Source organism: Cherax quadricarinatus, chromosome 23, assembly GCF_038502225.1.
Source record: "Cherax quadricarinatus isolate ZL_2023a chromosome 23, ASM3850222v1, whole genome shotgun sequence".
Classification (NCBI taxonomy): Eukaryota; Metazoa; Arthropoda; class Malacostraca; order Decapoda; family Parastacidae; genus Cherax; species Cherax quadricarinatus.
Window position 1 is genome coordinate 22,102,157 of NC_091314.1, and position 22,647 is coordinate 22,124,803.

Here is a 22,647-nt window from a genome sequence, read left to right on the forward strand (position 1 = left end):
ACGTGTCTTTTAGATACATGAAGGTACAAGACACTTCGACATACCGTCTTGTTACACCATCCATGGTGGCGGAACCACTGAACGGAACATCTTATAACAAAGACATGTCAAGATTTTTGTCCTGACGAACAAACCAAGAACAGCGTGTTTCTGTGGGAGAGAGAGAGAGTGAATGAATAAATGATAATAAGACTGTGAGCAAACTAACGAACACTAGTGCGAGAGAGTGGGTGTCTAGCCAGGTTCATCACTCGACAGAGGACAGTCCAATGCCTCCTCTTGGTGATGACGGGTCCAGCCTGGGGTACACAGGGGTGCAGTGGTTCAACACTGCAGTGGTACGGTGATAGTGCAGTGGTAGTTTTACATCGTTATGGTACTTGTATTACAGTTACAAATACTCGTACACGTACAATATAGTGGATTAATACAGTAGTTTAAGAGAGATGTAGAAGCATTGTGATAAAGTGCAACTATAATATACTGGGATTTTTGTACAGTGGAGCAATTATACAGTGAACCTGTAATGAATTTAATTTGTTATGAAGTGTAACAGTTGTTATAAATTAGAAAACTTGTACATAGATTCAATGGTTTTGTTATACACTGGTATAGATATACACTGATGCATTGGTTTTGTTATACAGTGGAACAGTTTATAGAACTAATTTATAGCGCAAAGACCAGATTCTATATAAAATTTAGCCTGAAATCCTTATCTTCCAGAGGCAAAATTCAGGCATGGATTTAAATGTGTAAGACATAATATCTGGGGTACGGCTGGAGAGGAACCCTTGCAGCTGTAGCCACACACACACACACACACACACACACACACACACACACACACACACACACACACACACACAGGTATGATAAAGCTCATGGTTCAGGGAGAGTGACCCAGTAGCGACCAGAGAAGAGGCGGGGCCAGGAGCCATGAATCGACCCCTGCAACCACAACTAGGTGAGGTGAGTACACACACATACACACAGGAGCTTAGTCTCTACCCCTGCAACTACAATTAAGTGAGTACACACATACACACACCTTCAGTCTGTTCTGAGTTCATTCCCGGTTATTTTTTTAAATACTGCGCCAACCAGGTGTCTTTTCCTTGGAGGAACTCCTAATACAGGACATCTAAGGCACAGACTAGGTAGACAAAATCATACTTTACCAGGAAGGATCAAGCAGAAGGCAACCGTCCCAAAGACGTCAGGAAACATTTCTTCAGTGCAAGAACAGAGAGAAAATGAAACGAACCAGACATGGACACAGTAGGTGGCTCAATACAGAAGTTTAATCATAAATACAACATTAGTGATTCGAATTAATTAACCGAAAGTCAGAAGGCGAAACTAAGTCATAACTAACCCTCCACGTCGCTAAACACCCCATCACCCACAAACTGAAATCTTATCAAAAATGCTTGATATTCACATTTGAAGTATTAGAGATAACAGGTATTTAAAATTCAAAAGACTGGGGACTACACATGCAGAACAAGGTTGGCGAGAAACTAAACTGGAAATTCAGTGATGGAGCTTATAAAAACAGTTTTGCAAACCAAGAGGAGCTGGGGAACTTTGTAAGAGTAAAAGAAGAGGTACTGTAGTATCCTGAAGAACTCAGCAAATTCTGCAAGGATGAAAAGGTATCACTGGGAACACAACAAACTTTTCTACACCTATGACACTTGTTCATATAGCAGTAAATAAATACCTGGGTGATAGTCGACTGTTATGAGCGGCATCCTGGGAGGGTGGCAGTATACCATACAAGATGGACCGGTAAACCAACAGAAGGCTTTTGTCAAATGAGCAAAAGTTCCACTGTGTATGTCACCATGTGACTAAGACCTTCTTCGGGATAAATTTTCTTATTTGCTCTTACAAACAAAATTACCCCATCGATAATCACTATAAGTACGGCGAGCAAACCTGTCTGGCAGGATGTACAAGAATTCCCTTGAGACTGACGTACCAGACTACTGGAAAACTTCCGATGTGTCGATCTATACAAAAGTGACAGATAAACGGTTCTAAACCGTTTAAAGTGATGGAAAAGATAACGCGAAGACTGAGGGAAGATCTAGGAAGGAGAGCCGTAGCAAAACATTAACAGAGATTCTGTCTAACGAACTTAATGAAACTTTACGAAAGGAGGACGGAAATAAACATTAAAGAAAAAAAACATTTTCTTAGACTGACAGAAAGCATTTGCCAATATACAATTCTAGAGATCGCTCTACAAGGTATGAAGTGTCTCGATAGTTTATGAGTACCTGAAAGAGATTAGGCAGGATCATGGTGAGGAGGGAAGCATGCAGCGGTCCTCCATCCTTATGTTCTGATGCTAAATTATTTAAGACGATGTAAGCCACACTTGCCAGGGCAGTCTTCGAGTATACGTTACCGGCTTGGAGCCCACACCTAAATCATAGTGAAACTCAACAAGATTAAAATTTTCCAACTGGTGGCAGAACTGAGACGTTATCATGAAATGCAAGATAATCAGGGACATTGATAGGGTAAATAAGGACAGAATATTCGGCTTATAAGGAACCAAAGCAAGAAGGCATAGATAACAAGTGAACTGTCATATAAGCCAAAAGGACGGAAAGAAAGATATGAGCGTAAAGGTTGGAAAAACAAGTAAAATGAACGAGGTTACGAGGGAAGAAGACTCCTGACATAAAGTTAAAACAAGATATAAGACAACAAAGGGTCTGGAATCAATTACTCAGATCGATAAAATGTTAGGGGGCGAGGGGAAAGAGCTGGAGTTCGAACCCTTAAGGCATAATTCGGTCAGTATGTAAACATACATAACTGCAAAGTTCGGTCACTCGCATGCACATATAGGTGAGTTTGGAGATGAGCACTAACAACAATACTTAAACTTTCATTTACGACATTATATGCGATATATGTCAGGTTCATATTGGAGTATGTAGCACCAGCATGGAATCCGCGCCTAATAAAATTTTTCAAGAAACTGGAGAAGTTAGAGGTTTGCAACGAGGAGAGTCCCGAGGTATGAGCTATGAGGAGAGACTAGAGGAGATAAAACTGATGACATTAGAGGACAGAAAGACTAGAAGTGATATAACAACAATGTACAAAATACTAGCTGGACAGGGATAGACTGTTTGAATAACTGGAAGCAGGAGCACAATGGCACAGCTAAAAATTGAAAACATAATGAGCCACAGGGATATTGAGAAGTATTCCATCAGGCTTAGAGTGATCAGGAAGTGGAACTACCTAGAAAGTGAAGTGGTAGAGGCAGGATCCAAACACAGTTTAGGAAAAGGTACGATAAGGCTAGCGACCAGAACGGGTCAGGAGCTGAGACTCGACCCCTGCAATCAAATATATTTGGGTACATATAAGTGAGTTTACGCACAAAGACGAGTACTGGAAACGATCCCAGGAACGTACGCAGGAAAAAGGCGGTTTTTCATAATGAAAAAAAAAATTACGAGCAGTATCTGACGCCCTGTGGAAACTAGTGTACAGTCTGTTGGTAAATGATATACAGTAGTGTATTAAAATACAGCGGTCAAGGAGAGTGATGGAAGCAGAAAGCATGTAGCGAGCACGACACAGAATGCGAATAAGACCAGTGTACCTGGCACTTCAGGGCACAGAATAAATACAAACACCGACACCGAGTTTTTGATATATGAAAAATCAGCACGGTTTTAAATTAGATAAATTTAGATTTAGAAAGGATGTACTGGTTTTCAGAGTTGTCGATGCATGGAACAATCTGCTGAGTAGGGTCATAGAGGCTAAGACCTTGGGTAGCTTTAAAAAAGAGATTGGATAAACATATGATTGAAAAGGGTTGGGTTTGATTAGTACCTGAGGTATTGAAGCAAATTATTGGGTAGCTTAGGGAAAAAGACTGGACAGATACGTGGACCTTGTTTGACTGGTGACGTGGACCTTGCTCTTGTGAATACACAGTGGTGATGTAGACTTTGCTCCTGTGAATATGTGTCTAGTGTGCTCTCTGTTAAACTGAACCAAGATCTTGTCCTCTACTGAGCAACTCTACCAGCAGCTTAAGGAGGAGCTGATGGTGGCTAAGCTCGAGATACGGTGATTGACTGAGGAAAAGCAAGAGGATTCGTAGTGATTCTCCTGTTGTGACTCCTCAGGTCAAGAAAGGAACTAGGACAGCACTGAACGAAGCTGAGGATCAAGAGGACTGATGGAGAGGCAAAAACGATGAAGAACGAAGAGACTGCTGTGGAAACTTCGAACCTATTCTCCGTGCTACCCGACGAATATGTGTCGACTACTGGAAACGTCACGATGAACACCAAGGAAGGTAAAAAGATTGTGCTTGTTGGGGAAAGTCAGATTAAGTATATGGATAGGGCCTTCTGCTTGAAGGATAGGAGTAGGAGACAGGGGCTGGGATGGAGGATATTGTTAGTCGGCTTGACAAATCCATGAATGATAATGGGATCAATTCTATTATCTACCTCAGTGCTGAAGGCAGTGATGTAGGCAAGCATTGAAGTGAGGATTTGGTTAGAAAGTATAGGAGAGCAATAGATATAATTAGGAAGAAGGGGGGCATCTTGTTATATGCTGCATTTTGCCAAGAAGGGGTGTTAGAAATGAATAAATGTCCAGAACAATTGGTATTAACTGTTGGCTAGACAAACATTGTAAAGATAAAGAAATGGTATGGTAATACCGACAAGATGTGGAAAAAGACATGTATAGCTCAGGACATTTATTAAAGGAAATTTTTTTGCCACGAGTGGCTTTCTTCATTCCTCATACGGAGATATCTAAGAAAAGGAGTATATATAGTGGCGGGAGTCAGGTGGAGTGTTGCATGGGTTGAGGTAGTAGTTGTGACACTAATATGGTGAAACGGGTTGGCATCATGTCACAGCGGTCTCCAGAATGGGTAATATCCTGTTGATTAGTAATTTTGAGATACTGTAACCACCTGACTTTTGATGGATAGTGTTACTGACAGCAATTAGGGTAGCTTCTATGAACTTTCGCATAGAAACTGCGAAAGGGGCAGCTTCTATGCACTTTCGCATAGAAGCTGTGAAAGTGCATGGAAGTTACCCTCGGATCATGGTACAACACCTAGCTCTGCTGGGTGTGTGATTCTTGTAGGATTGTATGGTCCCATGGGTTAGACTTAGAGCATCATGGAATTTTCGCTCACCATGAGGTGGGCTAAAACAACACGGGTTCAATCCCTCGGCTAGTTGCAGTGTTGTTATTGATTAAATACCACTCGTTCATGGTTACAATGAGATATATACTGCTTGTGGAGGCTAGTTCACCAAACGGGGAGTAGAATGAAATTAGCTCTGTCCTCGGATCACGGTACAACACCTACCTCTGCTGGGTGCATTATTCTTGTAGGATTGCATGGTCCCATGGGTTAGAGCGTCGTGGAATTTTTGCTCACCATGAGGCGGGCTAAAACAACACGGGTTTGATCCCCATTTAGTAGCAGTGTTGTTAAATATATAAGAAAAGAACGTAAGAAAGAAGGAACACTGCAGCAGGCCTACTAACCCATGCGATGCAGGTCCATGTCACCCCCTGGCTTAGACCAATGATCCACCTAGTCAGGTCACTTCCACTTTAGGAAGGAGCACAGCATCAGACCTAGTAGCACAAGCTAGTCAGGTCCAACTCACACCCACCCACACCCATTCATGTATTTATCTAACCTATTTTTAAAACTACACAATGTTTTCACTTCTATGACAGTACTCGGGAGTTTGTTCCGCTCATCCACAACTCTATTACGAAACCAGTGTTTTTCTATATCCTTCTTGAATCTGAATTTTTCCAACTTGAAACCATTGCTGCGAGTCCTGTCTTGGCTGGAAATTTTCAGCGCACTATTTATATCCCCTTTATTTATTCCTGTTTTCCATTTACACACCTCAATCATATCACCCCCTAATTCTACGCCTATCTAGAGAGTGCAGATTCAGGGCCCTCAGTCTACCCTCATATGGAAGATTTCTGATACTTAGGATCAGCTTTGTCATCCTCCTCTGTACGTTTTCCAGAACATTTATATCCATTCTGTAATACGGTGACCAGAACTGAGCAGCATAGTCTAAATGAGGTCTAACCAAGGATATATAGAGTTGAAGAACAACCTGAGGATTTCTATTATTTATACTTCTTGATATGAAACCAAGGATTCTGTTAGCTTTACTGAGAACACTAATGCACTGTTGTCTTGATTTTAGATTACTGCTAACCAGAACTCCTAAATCCCTCTTGCAATCAGTAGTATTAACATCCACATTATTTAGTTTATATGTCGCATGGTTATTTTCCTGTCCAACATTTAGAACTTTGCATTTGTCTATATTAAACTGTATCTGCTACTTCTCTGACCATTGTATCAGTCTATTCAAATCATCCTGAAGTGCTCTAATGTCCTCATTACAATGAATTGGACGGCTTATTTTGGTGTCATCAGCAAATTTGCTTATGTTGCTATTTATTCCCTCATCTATGTCGTTTACGTAAATTGTGAACAACAACGGACCCAACACTGACCCCTAAGGAACACCGCTTGTGACGTGCCTCCATTCTGATTTCTTCCCATTTATGCAAACTCTCTGCTACCTATTTGTCAGCCATGCCTCTGCTCAGGAAAAAAATTCTCCTCCTAATCTGTGTGCCTTAAGTTTCCTCAATATTTATTTATTTATTTATTTATTCATTTATTTATTTAATTATTTATTTATTTGAACATGATACAGTGAAGTACAAAAGAATACAGTTAAATGCAGCATGCCAAAGCCACTTGAATGCAGAGCATTACGGGCAGGCTTAAAATTAACTTAAGATTAACTAAGCAATGATATATTCAGTGGTACAAAAATTATTGTAAAACAGATAACAATTTAGTACAAATGAGTATTACAAAGACAGGTTATATGGTCATTTACTGTGTTGCTGTGTAATCAGTAGAATGGAGTATTATGTTAGGTAATGAAGTTAAATAGTAACAAAGTTTGATTATGTCACAGTTTGACATTTATGAGATACAATAATGAGATACATATATGAGATACAATTTATGAGATACAATTATTCAGTATTTATTTAGTTGTGGGTGAGTAAGTGATTTTTGAGAAGAGACTTGAATTTATAAACAGACAGTGTTTCTTTTATATTCACAGGTAATGAATTCCAGATTTTAGGGCCTTTTATGTTTACCTGGAGTTTACCTGGAGAGAGTTTCGGGGGTCAACGCCCCCGCGGCCCGGTCTGTGACCAGGCCTCCTGGTGGATCAGCGCCTGATCAACCAGGCTGTTGCTGCTGGCTGCACGCAAACCAACGTACGAGCCACAGCCCGGCTGATCAGGAACTGACTTTAGGTGCTTGTCCAGTGCCAGCTTGAAGACTGCCAGGGGTCTGTTGGTAATCCCCCTTATGTGTGCTGGGAGGCAGTTGAACAGTCTCGGTCCCCTGACACTTATTGTATGGTCTCTTAACGTGCTAGTGACACCCCTGCTTTTCATTGGGGGGATGGTGCATCGTCTGCCAAGTCTTTTGCTTTCGTAGTGAGTGATTTTCGTGTGCAAGTTCGGTACTAGTCCCTCTAGGATTTTCCAGGTGTATATAATCATGTATCTCTCCCTCCTGCGTTCCAGGGAATACAGGTTTAGAAACCTCAAGCGCTCCCAGTAATTGAGGTGTTTTATCTCCGTTATGCGCGCCGTGAAAGTTCTCTGTACATTTTCTAGGTCGGCAATTTCACCTGCCTTGAAAGGTGCTGTTAGAGTGCAGCAATATTCCAGCCTAGATAGAACAAGTGACCTGAAGAGTGTCATCATGGGCTTGGCCTCCCTAGTTTTGAAGGTTCTCATTATCCATCCTGTCATTTTTCTAGCAGATGCGATTGATACAATGTTATGGTCCTTGAAGGTGAGATCCTCCGACATAATCACTCCCAGGTCTTTGACGTTGGTGTTTCGCTCTATTTTGTGGCCAGAATTTGTTTTGTACTCTGATGAAGATTTAATTTCCTCATGTTTACCATATCTGAGTAATTGAAATTTCTCATCGTTGAACTTCATATTGTTTTCTGCAGCCCACTGAAAGATTTGGTTGATGTCCGCCTGGAGCCTTGCAGTGTCTGCAATGGAAGACACTGTCATGCAGATTCGGGTGTCATCTGCAAAGGAAGACACGGTGCTGTGGCTGACATCCTTGTCTATGTCGGATATGAGGATGAGGAACAAGATGGGAGCTAGTACTGTGCCTTGTGGAACAGAGCTTTTCACCGTAGCTGCCTCGGACTTTACTCTGTTGACGACTACTCTCTGTGTTCTGTTAGTGAGGAAATTATAGATCCATCGACCAACTTTTCCTGTTGTTCCTTTAGCGCGCATTTTGTGCGCTATTACGCCATGGTCACACTTGTCGAAGGCTTTTGCAAAGTCTGTATATATTACATCTGCATTCTTTTTGTCTTCTAGTGCATTTAGGACCTTGTCGTAGTGATCCAGTAGTTGAGACAGACAGGAGCGACCTGTTCTAAACCCATGTTGCCCTGGGTTGTGTAACTGATGGGTTTCTAGATGGGTGGTGATCTTGCTTCTTAGGACCCTTTCAAAGATTTTTATGATATGGGATGTTAGTGCTATTGGTCTGTAGTTCTTTGCTGTTGCTTTACTGCCCCCTTTGTGGAGTGGGGCTATGTCTGTTGTTTTTAGTAACTGAGGGACGACCCCCGTGTCCATGCTCCCTCTCCATAGGATGGAAAAGGCTCGTGATAGGGGCTTCTTGCAGTTCTTGATGAACACAGAGTTCCATGAGTCTGGCCCTGGGGCAGAGTGCATGGGCATGTCATTTATCGCCTGTTCGAAGTCATTTGGCGTCAGGATAACATCGGATAGGCTTGTGTTAATCAAATTTTGTGGCTCTCTCATAAAAAATTCATTTTGATCTTCGACTCTCAGTCTGGTTAGCGGCTTGCTAAAAACTGAGTCATATTGGGACTTGAGTAGCTCACTCATTTCCTTGCTGTCATCTGTGTAGGACCCATCTTGTTTAAGTAGGGGCCCAATACTGGACGTTGTTCTCGATTTTGATTTGGCATAGGAGAAGAAATACTTTGGGTTTCTTTCGATTTCATTTATGGCTTTTAGTTCTTCCCGCGATTCCTGACTCCTAAAGGATTCTTTTAGCTTAAGTTCGATGCTTGCTATTTCTCTGACCAGTGTCTCCCTGCGCATTTCTGATATATTGACCTCTTTTAGCCGCTCTGTTATTCTTTTCCGTCGCCTGTAAAGGGAGCGCCTGTCTCTTTCTATTTTACATCTACTCCTCCTTTTTCTTAGAGGAATAAGCCTTGTGCATACATCGAGTGCCACCGAGTTAATCTGTTCTAGGCATAAGTTTGGGTCTGTGTTGCTTAGTATATCTTCCCAGCTTATATCGGTTAGGACTTGGTTTACTTGGTCCCACTTTATGTTTTTGTTATTGAAGTTGAATTTGGTGAATGCTCCCTCGTGACTAGTCTCATTTTGTCGGTCTGGGGCTCCACGCATACATGTCTGAACCTCAATTATGTTGTGATCTGAGTATATTGTTTTTGATATGGTGACATTTCTTATCAGATCATCATTGTTAGTGAAGATGAGGTCTAGTGTATTCTCCAGTCTAGTAGGCTCTATTATTTGCTGGTTTAAATTGAATTTTGTGCAGAGATTTAAAAGCTCGTGTGAGTGTGAGTTTTCATCAGAGCTGCCTCCTGGTGTTATTACTGCAACAATATTATTTGCTATATTCCTCCATTTTAGGTGCCTTAAGTTGAAATCCCCCAGGAGCAAGATGTTGGGTGCAGGAGCTGGAAGATTTTCCAGACAGTGGTCAATTTTTAACAGCTGTTCCTGGAATTGCTGGGATGTTGCATCCGGAGGCTTGTAGACTACCACAATGACTAGGTTTTGGTTCTCGACCTTTACTGCTAAAACTTCCACTACGTCATTTGAGGCATTAAGCAGTTCTGTGCAAACAAGTGACTCTGCAATGTACAGGCCAACCCCCCCCTTTTGCCTGTTCACTCTGTCACATCTGTATAGGTTGTAACCTGGGATCCATATTTCGTTGTCCAAGTGATCCTTTATGTGGGTCTCAGTGAAAGCCGCGAACATTGCCTTTGCCTCTGCAAGCAGTCCACGGATGAAAGGTATTTTGTTGTTTATTGCTGGCTTTAGACCCTGTATATTTGCAAAGAAGAATGTTATCGGACTGGTGGTATTGTTGGTACTGGGGGGGGATTTTTTTTCCGGCATTAGTATCTGTATCTGTTGGTTTGGAGTGGAGGCCATCGACTGTGGTTCCACTCCAGGAATGACTGGATTTGGTGTACGATTTCTGCCATTTCCTGCCAGTTTTTTTTCCTTCCTGGTACTAAAAAACCTCTCCCTCTTGAGTGGCTGTGGCTACCCAGGTTTTCCCATGGCCTGGATGTTTTGTATCTTTTTGTCCCCTTTAGATGGTATGCCTGGCAATTTAAGTTATAGCACAGTCTTTCCTGTACTGAAGAGGTACACATTTCAGGGTGAAAAAGCTTACAGGAAGGGAGTTTGCATTTTCCTGTTGTCATATGGGCATGACATTTTCTAGGGTGGTCATAGTTGCATGTCCCATCTGTTTTTCCAGATTTCCCATGCCAGCAGATACCAAGTGCATAGTATGTGCACAGGCTTGGTTTCCGTTTGCCTTGGGTTTCTGTGACTGTATTCCCTGTTGGTGCATGTTTCCCTGTCTTATTCCTATCCTCCTTAGCACCAACAATGGAGCTCCCACCAGTTGTTTTTGGTAATTTATCCTCACTATTGCTATTGGAGTCCTCTTGTTTGCTATTTCCTGCGGTATTTCTGGTTTGCAATATTGGTTTTATCTTATCTTTGACTACACTTGTTTCCCTACTATGGCTCCTGTCCTCTATGAGGTCATTTATATGTATTCCTTCCTGCGTATAATTCCCGACTACCTGGACAAAATCTCCAGCTTCACCATTACTGTCTCCCAGGACAATATCTCCAACTTCACCATTTCTGTCTCCCAGGACAGCACCTCCAGCTTCACCATTACTGTCTCCCAGGACAGCACTATCAGCCCCACATTTACTGACTACCAGGACATCACCTCCAGCCTTACAGTTTGTGACTACATGGCCAGTATCAAGGGCAGTACCATTCAGCCCGGACTTTTTATGTTCCCATCTGTTGTAGAAAGCTTCCAGGTTTTCTATGAAAGCAGCTTTGATGTTATCCTCTTTTAATACCCTTGTGATTTTAGTCCACAGATTTTCCTCATTTGGGCATACCCAAAAACACTTCTCTGTTTTAATACTGCTTGTAGCTAGTTCTGGGATATCTGCACAAGGAGCGTGACACCAATTTCCACAAAAATGACAATTTATCCATGTGGTAGCCCGTTTGTTTGACTGACCACAGACTACACACAGCTTCATAATGATTTGAATGGTTGATTTACTGCAAGTCTACTAGCAACCTCTTGAATATTATATTAATAACCTTAAATGAAGCTCTAGCTATTTGTATTTCTGTTTCTAACTCTTTTTGTATATTGGACAGCTTACCGTCACGTTCCTGATTTTTAATGTTTGTGTTTATAAGGGCGCCTACAAACCCATCCGTTTACAGTCTGCTTTATTGTCCAACGAAACTGTTTGAAACCAGTCAAGGGTTCGGACCAGTCAAGGGTTCGGACCAGTCAAGGGTTCGGACCAGTCAAGGGTTCGGACCAGTCAAGGGTTCGGACCAGTCGATCTGCTCTGATCAGTGGGTCACTTATTTAAAACATACTGGTCGGTGATTTGAGCTAACACATGAAGGATCTACTGGAAATTATCTACCCGAGTAATATGTGATTTGACTGATACAAAAGTATAACTTGCGTGTTGAAGAGCCGGTGATATCTGGCAGCTCCTACAATGACGTACAGTCGACCTCTTTGTTTATCAATCGCTGTATCTGGCTTTTCTATTTTTGTTTTTCCGTCTCCACCACAATAAATGCTATATTATCACTATAGTTGACTGGTGCAAATTTTGGAGGAAGGACGCTTTTTCTGTAGTAATAATTGCTTCTCGTTGTGTATATTGCGACCGCTGGTAACTACAGGTTATATGAAATTCACAGTAACGTCTCGTATTTCAAGAAAAAGAAACTAATGAAAGTCACTCCACTCCACTAAGTACCATTATAATACTGGTTAGTTGCTACTACAACACTGTATTCTGCTATTCACTGGTATCACTAGATTATATGCGAGTACACTAGCAGGCCAGGAAGATTATTAAAAACAGCTGACCTGTGGTAAGTTTCTGGCGACTGAGTTTTTGCATAGCGTGCGATGTACACGAGGAACATCAAAGAGTGATCTGTGTCTTGTGTTATGGTCATGTGTTCTGTTGAGGTTGGTAAAGAAAGCCACCTTACTGAAATCCATATACACAATATCATATTCATTACCATGATCTACCTCCTCAAACACCTTAGTGAAAAAAGTTAGTAATTTCGTAAGGCAGGAACGCCCCTTTGTAAAACCGTGTTGAGATTCATTAATCAATTTATCCCTTTCAAGATGGCTACGAATTGTTTCGGCAATTATTAATTCCATAAATATTCCCACTATGGAGGTAAGGCTTATCGGTCTATAGTTCGAAGATAAGGACCTGTCACCTGCCTTGTAAATAGGTATTACATTTACCATTTTCCACTTATCAGGCACCATGCCAGTTTGTAGTGATATATTGAAAAGATCAGACAAAGGTTTGCTAAGTTTCTCGTTATATTCCTTTAAAACTCTTGCAAACAATTAATCAGGGCCTGGGGATTTGTTTGGTTTTAATTTCTCTATTTGTCTGAGGAACATGTCACTAGTTACCCCAGTCGTGCATAGTTTATTATCTTCCTGTTCTACATAATTTATTATTTTTGGAATTTTGCTAGTATCTTCCTGGGTAAAAATTGAGAGGAAGTAAGTACTGAAAATTTCACACATATCCTTATCACTGTCAGTGATCTGACCCGAGTTACTCTTAAGTGGGCCTATCTTGTCCCTAATCTTACTTCTTTATCCCTGAAAGAATCCTTTTGGGTTAGTCTTCGAATCTCTTGCGACCTAAGCCTCATAATAAACCATACCACGGGTGGGGTTTGATCCCGCTTTTCTTATTCCTTTTTTATTTCTCTCTTTAATTAAATATATTGATTTCTTAACTGGCCATTCCCTCTTTTGATACGCCTATATATGCCTCTCTTTTGACCAATGAGATGTTTTAATCTATTGCTCATCCATTTGGGATTATTTTTGTTAGATCTAATTTCTCTACTCGGAACAAAAGTTGTCTGGGCAGCTAGAACTATGCTCTGAAAAACGTCATATTGGCAACCATACCACCTACCTGATCCATAGTCAGGTCATCCCAATGTATATGTTGCAGGGGTCAAGTCATAACTCCTGGCCTCGCCTCTTCACTGGTCGCTACTAGGTCCTCTCTCTCCCTGCTCTATGAGCTTTATTATACCTCTTCTTAAAGCTATGTATGGTACCTGCCTCCACTACCTCACTTTCTAGGTTATTCCACTTCCTGACAACTCTATGACTGAAGAAATACTTCTTAACATCCCTGTGACTCATCTGAGTCTTCAACTTCCAACTGCGACCCCTTGTTGCTGTGTCCTATCTCTGAAACATCCTGTCTTCGTCCACCTTGTCGATTCCTCTCAGCATTTTGTATGTCATTATCATGTCCCCCTGTCCTCCAGTGTCGTCAGGTCGAGTTCCCTTAATCCCTCCTTGTAGGACATACCCCTTAGCTCCGGGACTAGTCTCGTTGCAAACCTTTACACATTCTCTAATTTCCTGACGTGCTTGACCACGTGTGAGTTCCAAATTGTAGCTGCATACTCCAATATTGGCCTAACGTACACGATGTACAGGGTCTGGAACGACTTCTTACTGAGATGCCAAAATGCTACTCTTAGGTTCGCTAGTCGCCCATATGCTGCAGCAGTTATTTAGTTGATGTGCGCATCAGATGTGCTCGGTGAGATTTGTAGTGTTTGGCTCCCTAGACTGTACTCTGTCTGCGGTCTTCTTTGTCCTTCCCCGATTTTCATGACTTTGCACTTGGTGGGGTTGAACTCCAGGAGCCAGTTGCTGGATCAGGCTTGCAGCCTGTCCAGGTCCCTCTGTAGTTCTGCCTTGTCCTCCTCCTCCTACTGAATTCTCCTCATTAACTTCATATCGTCTGCAAACAGGGACACTTCTGAATCTATGCCTTCCGTCATGTCATTCACATATACCAGAAACAGCACTTGTCCCAGGACTGACCCCTGTGGAACCCCGCTCGTCACAGGCTCCCACCCTACCTCATCACGTATCATGACTCGCTGATGCCTTCCTGTCAAGTATTCTCTGATCCATTGCAGTACCTTCCCTGTCATACCTGCCTGGTCCTCCAGCTTCTGCACGAATCTCTTGTGTGGAACTGTAGCAAAAGCTTTCTTGCAGTCCAAGACAAGCAATCTACCCAGCCCTCTCTCTCTCTCTCTTGTCTTACTGCTGTCACCTTGTCATAGAAATCTAGTAGGTTCATGACACAGGATTTCCCATCTCTGAATCCGTGCTGGTTGTCATTTATAAGCTCATTCCTGTCTAGGTGGTCTACCACTCTTCTCCTGATAATCTTCTCCATGACTTTGCATACAATACATGTCAGTGACACTGGTCTGTAGTTTGATATTGCGTGTCTGTCTCCCTTTTTAAAAACTGGGACTATATTTGCTGTCTTCCATACCTCGGGTAGTCGCCCTGTTTCGATAGATGTGTTGAAAATTGTTGTTAGTGAGAGAGAGCGCTTCTGCTCTCTCTCTCAGGACCCATGGAGAGATGTTATCCGCCCCATTGCCTTTGAGTTATCTAGTTCGCTTAGCAGCCTCTTCACCTCTTTGGTTGTATGTATCTTGTTCAGCATTTGTTGGTGTTTCCCACCTCTCCGTCTTTCCGGAGTCCTGTCTGTCTCCACTGTGAATACTTCTTTGAATCTCATGTTGACCTCCTCACATACTTCAAGATCGTTTCATGTAAATTCTCCTCCCCCCTTCCTTTCTCAGTCTGATTACCTGGTCCTTGATTGTTGTTTTCCTCCTGATGTGACTGTACAACAGCTTCGGGTCGGACTTGATTTTCGCTGCTATGTCACTTTCATATTGTCGCTGGGCCTCCCTCCTTACCTGTGCATTTTCATTTCTTGCTCTTCTGCTACTCTCCTTGTTCTTCTGTATGCATGTCTGTTGTGTGTTTGTGTGTGTGTAAATTAAAAATAATAAAAAATAAAGAAAATTTTGTTTAGAGAACTTTTTTTAAAGAAAATATTTTTTTCAATATTCTTTTGAAAGATTCTTTAAATTTTTTAAGGGATTTTTTTTTTCTTTGGAATTTGTGTTTCGTGTTAAAAAATAAAAAAAAAATATGTAAATTAAAAAATCTTTAAAAAACCTTTTTAAAGAAAATAATTCTTTAAAAATTAATTTTATTCTTTATTTTTTCTTTTCATTTTTTAAAAATGTTTCATTAAAAACTTCTTAAAAAATCTTTAATTTTTTTTATTTTTTTAAAAACTTCTTAAAAAAATAATTTTTTTTATATTTTTTTTTTCTTAAAAACTTTCTCTAAAAACAAATCTTCAAAAAAATTCTTTAAAACTAATTTAAAATTTTCTTTAATTCTTTCCTAGTAACATGCTTCTTGAAGTAACATTTTCTGCCGCAGGACGTGTCAATTGTGTTCTCCTCTGCGACGATCGTGACGTTGATGGCTGCGTCGTACGTCGTAAGAGGTCGCCTCAGTCAGCTGGTGAAGAGCACCCTGGTGAGGGGCTGCTTGCTGGAGCTGGTCGCAGCAGCAGAGATGTGTGGCACCTCGGTTCAGCTCTCTCAGGGTAAGTCCCGTCATGGTGAGCAGTCTTGACGCTCATGAAGAGCTCTTGATCAGAGGAATTGGAGCTACTTTTTCCTTTTTTCCAATCAAACCCGATTATCTTCCATTTCCCAGGCGTTGTATGGCCTTTACGAGACTAGCATTACTCCATGAATATAACAAATGGCTGGGCAAGGTGGGTGTAACTCAGGAGAGATAAGGGGTTAGTGGCTGGCCAAAAGGGAGGGGTGTAACTCAGAGGATATGCGGATCACACGATTAAGAAATTATGGATTAGAAACCTTAGACGAAAACTTTAAACTATACATAGTTTAATTTTCTCTCCTAGTGGCAACAAGCTGTGGAATGCTGGCATATAGTGTCTACCTGTTCCTGATCATACTCTGTCGGGGGAGGAGCTGGGGCAAGACTGTTACTGCTTGTCCCTACAGTCTCCTGGAGGAGTACGTGGAAGTTGGTGCTAATCCCCTTCACGTAGTACTAAAGGTTGTGGCACAGCTCACAGGCGGCCTTACCTCTATCAGGTAAGTACGTTATTATTTTCAGATTCATAAACAAACGCTAAACCAGTATGTGTTATGTTTAAGGGCTAGCGACTGCTTGTGGGCCATTAATATCGCAATTCACTTGTACATAAAACACACTGGTAAACAACCAAAATGCTTCCGAGACCAGAGAAGCAATGAATATCATAGTTAAAATTGTTAGTTAGCTCTTGCTTCCCGCCAATTTGCTGGGTTATTGCAAGCTCTAATATGGTCCAAAATCGCGTTTGACTCCTATGCTATACATATCCATTCAGAGTTTGTAATAACCCGGCAAATTGGCGGGAAGCAAGAGTCATCTTCCCTTGGTTCTCTTGGCTTGAAAGGGATATTGCAGAATCGGCAGTTATTAAGCATGACATGCATTCATTATATAATATCAGTGACGGGTTGTTCAAATTAGAATTAGATGCGTATTTAGTTGAGGCAATAGTACACAGTCTAAAATTGGGCTCTTATATGAATGCATTAGACTATCTTAAATGTAGTGCCACACCGAGGAATTAGGGCCTATTTTTCCTGCAGTTTCTGAAGGTTGAACCAGAGCTTGCCTCAGAATTATGTGGGTTGAATAACTGTGGCCGTCTTTCTTGTTATTACAGATGCCTCCCTCTGTAAATTATTTTATTTTAATGAGCCCCATTTCGTTTACATAACTTTTAGAAGTCTTCCTTTTAAATGTTTCTGTTTTCTCATCAGTTTAAATGGACACGTTGTCCCATAGGAGGCTACCCCATAACTGCCAGTGACTTCTAGATCACTGACAATATATTTATGTATGTAAAGTTATTGAAATCATAGAAGAATATGACCGAATTTTTTATTATTGTCACGTTAATTTCGTTTAGGCTATTACAATATCAATACTTGTGGGATTTTTCTAATGCTATAATATTCATGCTTCTGGCTGTGGGCACTGTTGTGCCTGGGGCACAACAGTGCCCAGGATGCTGAGAATGGGTTCAACAACTTTGGAATTAGGGTATGTGACATGCCGATTGTTCCAAGAATTTGGTCTTCGTTATCGCACACTTCTTTCAACAAACCGGCCGTATCCCACCGAGGCAGGGTGGCCCAAAAGGAAAAACGATAGTTTCTCCTTTTAAATTTAGTAATATAAACAGGAGAGGGGGTTACTATCCCCTTGTTCTCAGCATTTTAGTCACCTCTTATGACACGCATGGCTTACGGAGAAAGAATTCTGTTCCACGTCCCCATGGAGATAAGAGGAAACAAGAACAAGAACTAGTAAGGAAATATAGGAAAACTCAAAGGGGTGTGTTTATATATGCTTGTCTTTTCATGTGCAGAGTGACCTAAGTGTAAGTAGAAGTAGCAAGACATACCTGAAATCTTGCATGTTTATGAGAGAAAAAAAACACCAGCAATCCTACCATTATGTAAAACAATTACAGGTTTCCGTTCTACACTCACTTTGCAGGACGGTAGTACCTCTCTGGGCGGTTGCTGTCTACCATCCTACTACCTAGGGTTATCGTAAAGAAGAGTCGAAAATTTGAAGCCGACTGGATGAGGCGTTCTGTAGTTATGAGCAAAAATCTAAAAGTTGGAGAAAATTATTATAATAAAAAAGAAGCGCGAAACCTAGAAGGGTTATACAGCGCAACTGGAGAAAGAAAAGGAAAAAATAATAGGCACCTTTTAAAGATACCCCTTCGGGGATACATTATTAGTATGAAAAACTGGTAAATACGTGTACCTTAAGTATTATTATAATAATATTATACTCAAGAAAATGCTAAATCCGCATGAGTAATACAGCGACATGAGTACCTTCACATTAGACGAGTACATGCTGGAGCGACTAAAATAAGTGCTTCGAGGGTATTCATACAATTCACACCCAGATAGATACAACATGTCGTAACTTACCAGTTCAAACATTTTTTTTTTCTCTAGCTCAATGTGAATAGTGGTGTTCACCTAGTTGTGGTGGTCGAGTCTCAACTGTTAGTACACATATATTACAGGTGGGTGAGATACATCTGGTTGGCGGAGTTAACAGACACACATGCTAGTAGTCATAAAGTGGAAAACTGCAGAGCTGACCTTCAGGTCCCAGTCATTTTTGGCTTCCTGCTGGAGAGTTTGTTGACCTGCTCGTCTCGTCTTGTCTCACGAGCACTGGGTGAGGTCAAGCCCAAGTTTGCTGCCGCTATGAATTCCTTCTTCGCCACCTGTATGGTCCTCGTGGGTGAGTATTATTTTTGTTTTCATTTTGAACACTGATCTACAGTCCGTACAACACTTGGAGAATAAGATGTAACGAGGTTTAATCCAAGGAAGGTGTAAAAAAAATTTTCAGGGGAGGATTAGTTCCAGTTCCTTTGAAGTTAGTTTATTATCTTTATTATGCACCCCATCATACCCATGGTGTGGGCGGTAGTCAAAAGATTTCAGAGGTACATAATGGGTCCAGGGACTGGACCCCAAAGTTCTGATAGCTGAACTAGTTACAAAGGTAATGAACTCCAGGTAGATCTGGTCACAATCATGGCAAGTTACAGAGGTAATGAATCAGCCTCACTCCTATACATAGTTACAGTCATGAACAAATTACAAAGTACGTAATGAACCACTGACCACTGATACGTCCACACCTGGTCACAATTGTAATGAGTTATAAATACAAATATTAAGTGGGTCATACATCCACACGAGCGCGCGCGCAGACACACCTTTGAACAAGAGACCTTCACTAGAATCAAGGAAAACCTATTAAAAGTTCGTAAATAAGTTGTCTAGAACATTGTATGTATTTCAGTTTAATATATTTTTTCCTTGACATAAATTATGTTTTTGCTGATTCCATGTCAGTTTATTGCTCGTTTATTTTTTTTTCTTATTCGCCGGTATTCTCCCGGCCCGGGTCTTTTCCAAGTAGTGGTGACCCGGCCTTGGCTCCCTATCTGAGGAGTATCCCGAGATCTAAGTCTCCCATGGGAGGAGGTACAACTACCCCCTCATCTTTGGGACCAACTGTCCCCAGGCCTAGCCACATCCCCCGCCCTCACGGGGCTCGTAGGGAGAAGCTAGGCCTCTGGTCTGCCATCTACCCCGCCTCAAAGGGGCTCGTGGGGATGGAAGTCTTATGAGCTGCAGGTGATAGCAAGCTCAGGCCTCTTGCTCGTTTAGAAATTCCATACTGGATGGGTCTTCCAAATCGGCAAAAAATAATTTAATCTATTAAATAAGCATTATCTTTTGTTTTTGCAAGCTCATCAAATAATAACAATAATAATAATAATAATAATAATAATAATAATAATAATAATAATAATAATAATAATAATAATTTTATTATATTAACATAAATTGCTAAACCCATAATTATTTGTAGACATGGATTATCACACAAGTCAAATTTGTATCAACCATATATAACAGCCTGAGCTTGCTACCATCTGCAGCTCATAAGACTGCCATCCCCACGAGCCCTTTTAGGGCGGGGCAGATGGCAGACCAGAGGCCTAGCTTCTCCCTACGAGCCCCGTGAGGGCGGGGAATGTGGCTAGGCCTGGGGACAGTTGGTCCCAAAGATGAGGGGGTACTTGTACCTCCTCCCATGGGAGACTTAAGTCTCGAGACACTCCCCAGATAGGGAGCCAAGGCCGGGTCACCACTACTTGGAAAAGACCCGGGCCGGGAGAATACCGGCGAATAAAAAAAAAAAAACTAAATTTTATCATACTTTCTTCTGTTATAACTAGTGTTTCAAATTTAAATAAGTTTACCATAAATACGCGCGCACACATTTTATCATGGGGAAGCACTAAACCCGTAGGGTTTATACAATGCCTGTGGGAGGGGAAATGGAAGGCATTCAGGCTTAATTCAGAGAATTGGAACACATCCAATTCTCTAGATCAAGAGCCCTTCACCAGCATCGAGGAACCTCCCTTGAGGGGACATACACACACACAGTCTATGTATCAACAAAAAACATTAATATAACACTTGTTTCTGCAGCGTTCAACTACTCAGGTGGGTATCTAAACCCAGTGCTGGCAACAAGCTTGAAGTGGAGCTGTCACGGCCACACCAACACTGAGCACATCATTGTGTACTGGGCAGGCTCCACTCTAGGTGCTATGCTGGCTATTAGACTCTGGAACCTGGTCACTGTCAAGAATGTTCTTGTTGCAACCTTCACCTCCAAGGATCGATGAAAAATGCTTCATTCACCAATGATTAGTGCTTCAACGATCAATAATCAATGCTCCAAGGATCAGTGCTAATTGCTCCATAAACAATATACAATGAAGATGAGCATTATATGCTTATGGTCGAAAACTTGTGAAGAATTTTTCATGGCTAAAGAATTTTTGAAGAATAATTTTGTTCTAGGAAACACAGAAGCCTTTGGTGGAAATACGAAGAGCATCAGAACTAATGTATTACAAGAAAACCTCGTAACTGTTCTCATCAAGTTCTGGATGTAGTCTGCTGGGACTAGCCTGGTGATGGTAGTTCCTCAAAAAAAAAAAAAGTGTATATTACTGGTATTGAGACAAGTGTAACAATGGTACTGGTTCTGTCTAGGTACTTAAAACTTGATATTTCAGGGATTAACGTATTACATTGTACAACTCGGAATACTACGAATGAGCATTGCTCTTCCATAAATAGTGACTTGTAGTTTCTGCATTGTATTATGTACGGTTACATAGACGGGATGGTTAAACTAGTTATTTTTCCAACATCGTTGAATTTTCATACTAAGAACTGTCATCCTAGTTGCCCAAGGGTCATATATCACAGAGTGAACAGAGGCAATAGGTGTAGGATTTTCCCTTACATGTCTGCCCGTCCAAAATTGAATCCGGATACTTTGGTTGTGCATTTCCAGTACTACCATTAAACTACAATTAATATAATCAAAACAAGCGCTAAACCTACAAGGCATTAAACTACAAGCCTGGCACGTTTGATAAATTTTAGATACCTGTTTGTTTTGTTGTAATTATCTCCACAGCAATGCACAATACTAATAAAGGACCATACAGATCCTGGGGAATGGTAGGTAATCGAGTTTGATTATTACAATCAACTAAGCGCTTAACCTACAAGGGAATCAGGTTTGATCCAGTGAAATGAATATCCCCAATTCCTTGGATCAAGAAACCTCCACCCTTCCCTTGAAGGCTAGGTGTTTTGTAGTGATTGGTGTTATTACTGAGATTGTAGTGAATTTGCTGTTATAAAAATAACAGTAGAACCCTCACATCCACTGATTCGGTATCTGCAGTTTACTGTGGCTGGGGGGCACTGACCCCCAAAACCCTCTCCAGGTATAGAAGCCGTGAAAGTGATAATTCCCCACTCATCAGTGAAAAAGTGATAATTCCTCGCTTATTGTACATAATTTATCAAACTTAATAATGGGTAAGTATAGGACTTATGTATGTATATAGGGTTTGCTAGCCAGTGTTTCGGTATCCACAGCAAGACCTTGGAACGCATCCCCCATGGATACGGGGGGTCCTACTGTATTTTGTATATACATCGTAGTCTTAAGCAATTATAATTATTATATTCACAACTGAGCGCTAAACCTATAAGGATCTATTCCTAAGCAAATACCAGATGAGATGCTATTTGCTATTTCTGGTGGTATATACTGTGACTACATTTTGTTAATATGATGTAATATTGCAACAACTATTTTCAATGTCATATTATCATAGGCTGTTACCGTATATAATTGGCATTTATACTGTCTTTTATCCATTCAGGTGCTTCCCTATATATTTCAGATGCAATTTGTTAAATAAAATAATGCCTGCATTAATTTACTATATTTCTATTAATGGCAGCCATAACCTGCGGGGTGACAACGTTACATAGTGAAGCAAGTCACATCAAAAGGAAAAAAAAATGGTAGAATTACTTTGCATGTACATGATCTATGTTGTCATTATAATTATGCAGAAAAATTAAACCTATAGTGGTCATACAGATTATTATATTCCTGGAAAAGTGCTCAACCCACATGGGTAATAAAGAACCTGGAGAAGGGGAAGCTATTATAATTATGTTGAAAAGGTAGTACAGTAACTGGGG

At 41.0% G+C, this 22,647-nt stretch overlaps 1 protein-coding gene across 1 annotated transcript; it reads left to right on the plus strand.

Moving 5' to 3' along the window:
• The first annotated feature begins 213 nt into the window (after window positions 1–213).
• LOC128685833 (aquaporin-11-like) lies at window positions 214–22,437 on the plus strand. The gene is made up of 5 exons (XM_053772530.2): window positions 214–338; window positions 15,851–16,019; window positions 16,347–16,542; window positions 18,555–18,778; window positions 20,554–22,437. The coding sequence occupies exons 1-5, from the start codon at window positions 270–272 to the stop codon at window positions 20,751–20,753; spliced, it is 858 nt and encodes a 285-aa protein (XP_053628505.1). The 5' UTR covers window positions 214–269; the 3' UTR covers window positions 20,754–22,437.
• Window positions 22,438–22,647: the final 210 nt, after the last annotated feature.